The sequence below is a fragment of the Salvelinus sp. IW2-2015 genome, linkage group LG22, assembly GCF_002910315.2.
Source record: "Salvelinus sp. IW2-2015 linkage group LG22, ASM291031v2, whole genome shotgun sequence".
Classification (NCBI taxonomy): Eukaryota; Metazoa; Chordata; class Actinopteri; order Salmoniformes; family Salmonidae; genus Salvelinus; species Salvelinus sp. IW2-2015.
In genome coordinates, this window is record NC_036862.1 from 16,069,012 (window position 1) to 16,079,222 (window position 10,211).

The window sequence follows — 10,211 nt, forward strand, 5'->3', positions numbered from 1 at the left end:
CCCATATCTATAATGGCCACAATACTTCACCATAGCTACAAAGTAACTGGCACTTTAGAGCAGGATTGTCCGGCCCCCAATCCAGCCGTGTGTGTGTGTGTGTGTGTGTGTGTGTGTGTGTGTGTGTGTGTGTGTGTGTGTGTGTGTGTGTGTGTGTGTGGTGTGTGTGTGTGTGTGTGTGTGTGTGTGTTGTGTGTGTGTGTGTGTGAGAACTCAATATACTTTAGGATTACTAAAACAAATCGAAAAAATGTTTAGAAAAGATAATGGACCTACATTCATAGTTTATTGACTGTGTCCAGCTATCTAATAATGGAAAGCTAGACAGTCAGGGAGCATCGAAAATTACAAGGGCAATCTTTTTTTTTTTTACACACATTTTAACGGCAAGGAAAATAAAATAAAAAATTCAGCGCGATCTTCAGGACCTCGTTGAAGACCGAATGCGGCCCCCAGGGCAAAAATAGTTTGACACCCCTGCGTTAGAGGGAAGGTAAAGAATGSTGTGAAGCATGATCTGTTGTGGAGACCCAAACTGATACGGACTAAACCCTTGTTCTATTGCATATCACTTCCTGCTTAAAACTGTTTGATGTGGAAACAACCATAATGCACCAACTCTGTTTTGTCAATGGCTCTTCCCATTCACTCTAACTACAACCTCAATCAGGGCTAAACACACAGTGATTATTCAACTGATTCCAATAAATAGGTCAGTATAGTCTTTCTGCATCGGAACCCAAAATATAAGGGTCTCTATTCAATCTGTAAACTGAAGTGTTAACATTTCTATTGTGGAATCTGTAAGGTCATTTCCGATTGAGCCGACATATGCATATTTTACCGCGAATGCAGTCTCTTCTATTGCGGAATCTATAATGCTTCAGCTTTACAGATTGAACAGAGAGCCCTACGCTTGTTTGGCTAAAACTACTCCTCATGAGCAAAAGCATGTGGACACATGCTCATTGAACATCACATTCCAAATTCATGGGCATTAATATGGAGTTGGTCCCCCCTTTGCTGYGAAAACARCCTCTWCTCTTCTGGGAAGGCTTTCCACTAGATGTTGGAACACCAAAGACTTGCTTCCATTCAGCCACAAGAGCATTAGTGAGGTCAGGCACTGATGTTGGGYGATTAGGCCAGGCTCGCAGTTGGCATTCCAATTCATCCCAAAGGTGTTCGATGGGGTTGAGGTCAGGGCTCTATGCAGGCCAGTCAAGTTCTTCCACACCAATCTCGACAAACCATTTCTGTATGGACCTTGCTTTGTGCACAAGGGCATTGTCATGCTGAAACAGGAAATGGCCTTCCCCAAACTGTTGCCACAAAGTTGGAAGCACAGAATTGTCTAGAATGTCATTGTATACTGTAGCCTTAAGATTTCCCTTCACTGGATCTACGGGGCCTAGCCCGAACCATGAAAACATTCCCAGATCATTATTCCTCCTCCACCAAACTTTACAGTTCTTTACAGTCCTGTTATGTAAGCTTGTGTGGCCTACCACTTCACGGCTGAACCGTTGTTGCTCCTAGACGTTTCCACTTTACAATAACAGCATTTACAGTTGACCGGGGCAGCTCTATCAAGGTAGACATTTTACGAACTGACTTGTTGGAACGTTGGCATCCTATGACGGTGCCACGTTTAAAGTTACTGAGCTCTTCAGTATGGCCATTTAACTGCCAATGTTTTTGTCTATGGAGATTGCATGGCTCTGTGCTTAATTTTATAAACCTGTCAGCAACTCATTTGAAGGGTTATCCACATACTTTTGTAAATATAGTGTATAAGTTTAATAGCTATTTCAGCTATTTACCGAAACGGGGGTGGACTTTGTTTAAACTGCTTATTGCTGCTTTCCCCCCCCCCCATATAAATGAAACTTAATTATTCAACATGGTTATTGGAATAGCTCTCTGTACTGTGTCCCAAATGGCACCCTATAGGGCTCTGGTCAAAAGTAGTACACTTTATAGGTAATAGAGTGCCATTGATCGAAGACAGAGTCTGCACCCCACGATGTGATCTACTTTCCTTTGACTAATTCGTCCCAGAGAGCACCATAACCGAGTAAAGCCAAGAGGTTTAACAATTAGAAATAATGTTGACTTTTAATCTTCTGTAAAATGTTACATTACATACTTCCATTTCATTTTTTCTATTGAAAAGAAAAAGAGAAACTACATTCAAGAACTATAACAAATAAGTACATCCTGGGGGTTTCTGCCCCYGACCCTCCCCATACTCTGGTCAATCATTCAAAGCAGATTGAGGTGAAAGCTGTGAACAGGGCGGTATAAGGGAGAGGTGGTTGGTGCATACTCAGCGTGGGGTACACTTGGCATGGTTGGAGGGTTTCATGTGCGTGYCTGGTGGGTGTAGAAAGTGCAGTGGTGTAAAGTATTTAAGTAAAAATACTTTGAAGTACTACTTAAGTCATTTTTTTGAGTATCTGTACTTTACTATTTATATTTTTGACAACTTTTACTCACTACATTCCTAAAGAAAATTATGTACTTTTTACATTTTCTCTGACACCCAAAAGTACTCTTTACATTTTCAATGCCTAGCAGCACAGGGAAATGGTCCAATTCACAACATTATCAAGAAAACATCCCTGGTCATCCCTATTGCCTCTAAACTTGTGGACTCACTAAACACAAATGCTCAATTTGTAAATTATGTCTGAGTGTTGGAGTGTGCCCCTGGCTATCCATAAATAGATCATAACAAGAGAATTGTGCCGTCTGGTTATATAAGAAACAATCTATACTTTTACTTGTACCTTTGATACTTAAGTATATTTAAAACCAAATACTTTTAGACTTTGACTCAAGTAGTATTTTACTGGGTGACTTTCACTTTTACTTGAGTCATCTTTACTTTTACTCAAGTATGACAATTGGGTACTTTTCCCACCACTGTGGTGGAAAAAAAGTGAAAACTCTTCCATGTGGTCAGTCAGTCACCACTCCCAAAATTGGACTGGGTTGTAGCTAGAGCTCAAAATATGTTTCAGGGGAGGGAGAACACAGATCTTACTCCTAAACTGACATCATGTGATCTCTGTGTACACTGTCCAGTCACCTGCTGGTTTCCATAATCGACGCTACAACTCTGCCATCATCGCAAATCATAATTCAACAAGAAGGAAAGGAGAGCGAGTAACCTCCATTTCTACTCTCACCAGCTGGGTTTACCCACAGTGCACAATCAATCCGTCACAATAGAGACAMACAGGTCCCTGTGATGGAACAGTAATGGCATTACCAAAGTCACCTCAACAAACAAGGCTCAGGTCCCATCACTGATGGGATATAAACCATGACTCCATGGCAGGATACACCTCATAACATTACAAACAGCCAATCAGAACTGGTGTGCTATGTATAAGGTTGAAACCCGATAAAGCTGGTAGGCTTGAATCTATATAAGTGYCTGAGCACATTATTTAAAAAATCCGTACATCATTGGTGGGTAATACAAATACACCAGTCACTCAAATGTTCTTGTCATCGGAAAGTGCAACTTGTATGGCCTGCACGTCCCCCTCACTCTGACCCTCTCTGGGATGGGATTCCATCTCCTCGTAAGGGGGCGGAAGGATATCGGGGCTTTGATTGGATGGATGGATACAGTAACTGGAATCTGATTGGTTGTGAGCTAATGATGGACCTGGAGCCACCTGGGCTAGTAAGAGTTGGGTGGGCCCTCTGCAGGGTGGCAGGCGTTGCCCCCAGCTCCCATATACAGCCTCTTCATAGCTGGGCAGAGACACAGGTAGGCCATCCACCATCAGATCCATCTGGTCAGAGGAGCGCCTGCTGAACAACAGTAGAGAGATGAGCAGATCACTTCAGAGGAAGGACACAGCACTCACACAGTGGGTGGAGTTATCTACAATCTAACAGACACTACAGCTTTGAAACACCCACCATTGATGATAACAAGATGACTATCAAACAACTGAATTAAATTCTTCCGTCTCCTCTTAAAAGGTCTTTCAGCTTTCAYTCATCAGATTATAAAGGKGCTTTCATTACAGGATGTGATGCCTTTCCAAGCCTCTACTTTTCAAAGCCACTACAGCGCCTTAACCACCCCTACAGARCAACACACCTGATTCAACCTAGCATCAAGACCTTGATTAGCTGAATCAGGTGTGTTACTGGGCTGGAACAAAATCTACATACACTGTAACGCTCCAGGACCAGGGTTAGTAGTGACCACACTGCTATAGAGGCTCCAGTCATATGAATATAGTTGTGTGAGTGACAGGGATAAGAGCCAATCATATCTGCCTACCTGTGTGAGTGACAGGGGAAAAGGCGGGACTTAATCACCAAGCAGGCCGTGGTGGTGAGGAGGAATATGGACACGCCCACCGCCGTCGTGGCAACGCTGGGGAGTGAGTGGGCCACCTGGTCCTCATAGTTAACATGTCTGTCTGAGAGACAACACAACCCAAACAATCAACACACACACACCTACAACACACTTAGCTCTGGTCCAKGGYGTTACTAACGCCCTGGACCAGAGCTACAACACATTCAACAAACACATCATTTTGATGAAACACACTACTGACACTCATATGGACAGTATGATACAGGGTCTTTCAAAGGGAGTCATGCATCTGTAGGTGTGGTTTCTTATATCCATGATGCAGTACATTTCCGTGAGGTTTAATAGGGCAGAGGAAAGAGACTGGTTAGTTTGGTGACTTTGCTCACTTCCCGTTTCTTGATGCTGGTTTCCTGCCTCAATGTAGCACAGGCCTGAAAGAGGAAGCACGAGGCTCGGCTCTATGACTCGAAAGTAAGATGTTTAGAATCTGCTCTGTCGGCTTTTGCATCTAACATACACCAAGTAGGTCACTGACCTATGTTGTGTGGAACTAAGGGGTTGGTACCACAAAGTCACGACAGTCAAATGTCAGCACTTAGCAGGACACACACAATACTGTTAAGCACCCTAATACACTGCTCAGCTCCTCTCTAGTGCCACGCAAAGCCTACGTAGGCTATACTCACGGCCAGTCAAAATAGTCATGCTTACATAAGGATTATAGCTTTTAAATCTACTGGTACAGAGTGGATAGAGTGCATGCTTCCACCTGCCTCTTCCACATCCAATAAGAGGACGAATGAAGGAGRGTGGTCATAGCGTTGCTATTACTCAGCTTATGAGATGACTATGTAACATTTACATCATCAACCCATAACCTCTATGCATGCATATAGACARCCCGGAACAAGGCAACGTAATTGTTAGGTGTCTGAGTTCATGCATTTACCAAATCAGTGAGTCTGAGTACAGGGCCTACCTTAAATCACACTGCAACCTTTGACCTGACTGTAGTTAACCTAACACTTATCTCATATCAGTCACTCATGGACATACTCCACACACACACATGCTCTAGTCCAGGGAAGGGCAACTGGCGGCMCGCGCCCCCTTTTGTAGGACCGCGGATCCATTTCCAAAAATAACAATAAACACAAGGTCCAATTTCGAAATTTGTTTGTGTGCATCAGCAGTTTTTCTCTTGTTATTTCAGTCACTGATAGTCACTCAATTACCCCATGTCACCTAAAATGTTTTAGATTGGTAAATTAGTCTAGCAGCCAGCTATCTAAACTTAGAATCATGGTAGAATTTCTGACCGGGGGGCCCCCATTGATTTTGTTAGTCACTCTCACTCAGATATCAAAATATTCTCTCCGCCCCATGGCAAAACATGTAGAATTGCAGCAAACTTGCTTTAAAACKGCAACCTTTTATCTACGYCCCATGGTAAAACGTGTAGAATTGCAGGAAATTAACTCTAAACTTCAATTTTTTCTCTCTGCTGTCAAGAGGGTGGCCACTAAAATATTTTGCTCACTAAGTCTGGCTCTGACTGCATTTGTGGGTATGGATGTGGGTAAGGATGTGGGTAAGGATGTGGGTATGCAGACCYGCGAGCCACTGCAGCCCCTAATGATGAGTTCCAATTCTGTGGCCCCCACCCCCATCAAAGTTGCCCATCCCTGCTCTAGTCCATTACACTATGGGCAAAGGTTTCCCCCTCCTCCCCCTTGGCCGTGGTGACGCAGTACACTACACTCACCTCGCATGGCGAGACAGGTGGGCACGCTGGGGATCCATTTGCCGTGGCGGCAGCGCAAGCTGCGCACCATCTCTTTTGGGATGGCATAGCCAGGCTCACAGAAGAAGTAGATCAAGCTCTTCTGGGGGAAGCCTCGGCAGGGGGAGGGCTCGCAGCGGAAGCCCCCGTGTTCTGGCACCAACGGGTAGGTGCAGTTCCCTTGCCTGCCTGCAGATGAGGCATACAGTTCAGTTGTTAGACCTTACTGTTGAATCTAACCTGCAGTTATTGCATCTCAAAGCTCTGCGATTCAGGTTTGGTATTTGCTATTTTATTAGGATCCCCATTAGCTGTTGCGAAAGCAGCAGCTACTCTTCTTGGGGTCCACACAAAACATGACATAATACAGAACATTAATAGACAAGAACAGCTCAAGGACAGAACTACATCAATTTAAAAATGGCACACGTAGCCTACATAGCAATACATACAAACTATCTAGGTCAAATAGGGGAGAGGCGTTGTGCCGTGAGGTGCTTTGAGGAGGGGAAAAAGCTTTCGTTAGAGAGTTTATTATTAGATACAGTAGTATGGATGGAGTAAGGTGGATGTCTGGGAGGAGGAATCTTGCAGGTCAGGGGAGAGGGCTGAGTGTCAATGCACTGTGATGTAGGTTGTATGTACAGATARTTCATTAATTCCATGGATTACAGCTTTCGGGTGCAGTGGTGACTATTTCAACTAGTGCATGGTGGTGCAACGTGGATGCCTAGCAGAGGTGATCACTGTGGGTGGGCAGTTAGAGTGAGTGGTTGGGGAGGGAGATGGGTACCTGTGGTGAGGTCTGGAAGGGYGACCAGGAGAAAGAGCCCGTAGCCCAAAATGACATGTCCACACAGCCATGGAGACCCCCACCGCGTAGACATCAAAACAGTCTACCTGCAGACACAATAAACAGAGGACTCAGTGCCCCGCAGATAGTCATGCACACACTTATCCACACACACAAGCATGCATGTACACACACACACACAGTTGTTAAATACCAACAAATATCTAATCATGCACATGGAAATCATACCCTTTTGCTGTGATAAAGGCAGGGGACAGCAGTGCACAACTGCAGCTACCATAAACACAGACAGCCTGACCCTGAATGAGTGAACCAATGTCCTTTCATTTCTCAAAACTGAAACTAAAAACTTGGGTTATTGTTTAACACCTGACATTTACCAACATTACTTATATGACTGGTAGTGGTTTTTTTCACAGGGTCCATGTTTCCTGTGTTAGCAATCTACTTGGCACATAGGTATGGCACGAACACAAATGCCATGGTGTGGTGGGTTTTGGAGTGCTTTCATATTGGGGGTGGTGCCAGTCATCTCTGGAGCAGCGGGGGAGGTCCCTGCCAACACCATGTGTGCTGTTCTCACACAACCTACAGGTGTAGGATCTTCATTTGAGACAGTTTGCTACAACAGGAAAATAATCCTGCAGCAATAGGAAATGTGAATTATTATGTGGATTATAATTAATGGATATTTTTGTAGGGGAAAATCAAGTCYGACATTTTTAAATGGAAATTACAAACTTCACGAAGCCTGTCTATTAAACCTCAAATACACTACGAATGTTACATTTCCTGCATTGCTGGAAGGTTCTCCTGCAACAGGGTGATMAAATGAAGATCCTACACCTGTATCTATCAGGCAGTGAGCTGTGACCACGATGTAGGAGGGTGGCATATTACTCACCGTCATATTAAAAGAGAACTTCTGTTCTGCGCAAGCTGTGAAGTATGCCATTATACATTTCTCCAGCTCCATTATAAAGCATTATTTTAAAATGCGACACTATAAAATGAAATGTAATAAGTATCATCAATAAATGCACTCATTTGGACACAATAAGTTGTCATCAACATATCCAGTAAAACATTGATGTATTTCTCCTCTGTATGGATTTGGTAACTGTTTATCTTCTGTGTGCCTGCAATGATTCCCATGTTTGATAGGTTAGTTAGTCAGTAATAACCCATTGGTTGAATGACTTCTGCTATGCTGTACTTTCAACTTTCTGCTCTGATTTTCAAACTACTCAGCTGCATCCCTTTGAGATGTTACTGTAAGTGTAATACATGGAGGACTGACACACAGTGACACTTTTCATGCCATCCCACTGATCCAAGAGGAATAGGTGTGCCTTTTGTGACTATACCCACATCCCATATAAGTGAACCATTATAATATGACTCACACTACTTATGTCTTTGTGTTGTCATGGAAATTAGGACATGCAATCAATGGGGATTTTATGTGTCCTATCAAAACACATCCAGTCACACATGATAAGGACCTTGTAGACTACGGCAGAATATGGTAAGCTAAAGCTATTGTGTTCGTCAAAACCAGGCTAGTGTTTGTGGAACGTTCATGAGAAACCAACTAAATAGCTTATCAGCGCTCGCTGAACATAAATGCGCAACGGAGCTGAATGCACAGGTGCATACCCAGAAATCACCAGATATCACCAAATAAATACACATCCCAAAGCTGACGCATTTATACCATATCCAGAATGCTATTATATCAAACCACTAATTGAAAATCACAATTTCTCTAGCCGACTAAACTCAACTCTCAATAATTCAAAAATGATTCCTACAGCCTACAAACTACAGCCTACAACCTACAAATCACATGTTATATTATTGGGGTTAAACTGATTAAATGTTGAAAATAAATGACTTGCCTAAAGATAACATCTCACCGATAAAGCTACTCACCTGTAGAATCTAGATATTCTGTCCACGGATTAGTCCAAAATGGAATAAAGCAATACTTCTCCGTCTGATGTATGGTCTTGATGTATGGTCCGCTCGAGATTAATATTTCGTTTTTTTTATTCGACAAATCTCCTCCAGATGAATATGGCATATAGCAACAAGTGGATCTATTTCACAGCCGCTGACAATTGAATCATCGCTCAGCTGAGTTTTTGACAGGAACTGAGAGACTTATCATAGGCTACCGTCCCGACTACSCGCGCTGGTGACATTTGTCGATTCGTTTTGCATGGCCTGGTGCCACGGATGGGCGGAGCTGCCTCATTTTAGAAAATTCCATGGGTCCTTAAAATAAATCGTCAACCCCGGGGCACCGGGCCATGCAAAATGAACTCCACCACTGTAACCATTGAGTCTTCACACAAAAACCCCGCCCTGGAGCAAACGTCCGCTGGACCTTCACATTCTGGAAATTCAAGCTCAATTTCGCAGAGCTGTGAAAATGTAACTTTCAGTTCACCGCAGTATAATGAGCGGTCAGTGTTTTGGACCACACTTTTTACAAATCCTCTGTTTAAAACAAGACTGTCCCCACCATGGTCGCCTGCTAAAATTWGTGAAGTGAACAAACACAAAAGTACACAGTGCCAGGCCAGATGATATAGAATCACATCTGATAGAATGACTAGACGGAAGTGCTAAAAATAATGCCGAGCGTGCCAATGCAACAGAATTGAGTTCCTCCCGGAGATACATTAATATTGTGTGATGTCATATTTGATCTTATCATATTTCCCCAATGTATCAGGTTGATAAATATGAAAAGACAAACAAACGTCTGGTTCTACCTAAGACACAATATAACTGACTTATTAGCAGTCAACCACCTATAGAACATGGGCTCCAGCCCATACTTTCGAATAGATGACGATTTAAAACCAGAATCACAGCCAAATGTGATCATTCAACAACACCATCAAAATCATCCTCACATAGCCAAAGGTCAAGTCTAACAGCATTCCTCATATGTGCTACACTGAAAATAACTGGGATGCAACTATTAATGTCACTAAGACCATTAATAACCAACTGTAACATCATCAAGTTAACCTGTCATTTCTTATGACAGCACAACTTCAAAACAAGTTAATTCCTGGTACCTCTCTGGGAGTGGCATGTACAAGCCATAGTCCAAACTCTACCCAGTATGAGATATCAGTGACTATGTCCCTCATTATATCCTTTCTCACCACCTRTTAGGGCTATGCCTGTATTATGTTGTAACCCGATCTGTAGGATGAAGCCCTGTAGGGCAAAACATCCCT

General features: G+C 43.1%; 1 protein-coding gene across 2 annotated transcripts; it reads right to left on the reverse strand.

The window, feature by feature from the left end:
* Nucleotides 1-2,099: 2,099 nt before the first annotated feature.
* On the reverse strand, nt 2,100-9,570 carry LOC111982822 (sushi domain-containing protein 6). Of its 2 annotated transcripts, none has more exons than XM_024014431.2 (5): nt 8,887-9,570; nt 6,931-7,037; nt 6,120-6,326; nt 4,313-4,454; nt 2,100-3,831 (listed from the first exon to the last, which is right to left on the reverse strand). In XM_024014431.2, exons 2-5 carry the CDS (start codon nt 7,022-7,024, stop codon nt 3,507-3,509), a joined length of 768 nt encoding a protein of 255 aa, XP_023870199.1. In that variant the 5' UTR covers nt 7,025-7,037; nt 8,887-9,570; the 3' UTR covers nt 2,100-3,506. The 2 variants fall into 2 exon arrangements, with proteins under 2 accessions (XP_023870199.1, XP_023870200.1); XM_024014432.2 differs by having other exon boundaries at nt 2,100-3,828; nt 8,887-9,569.
* Between the last annotated feature and the right edge of the window lie 641 nt (nt 9,571-10,211).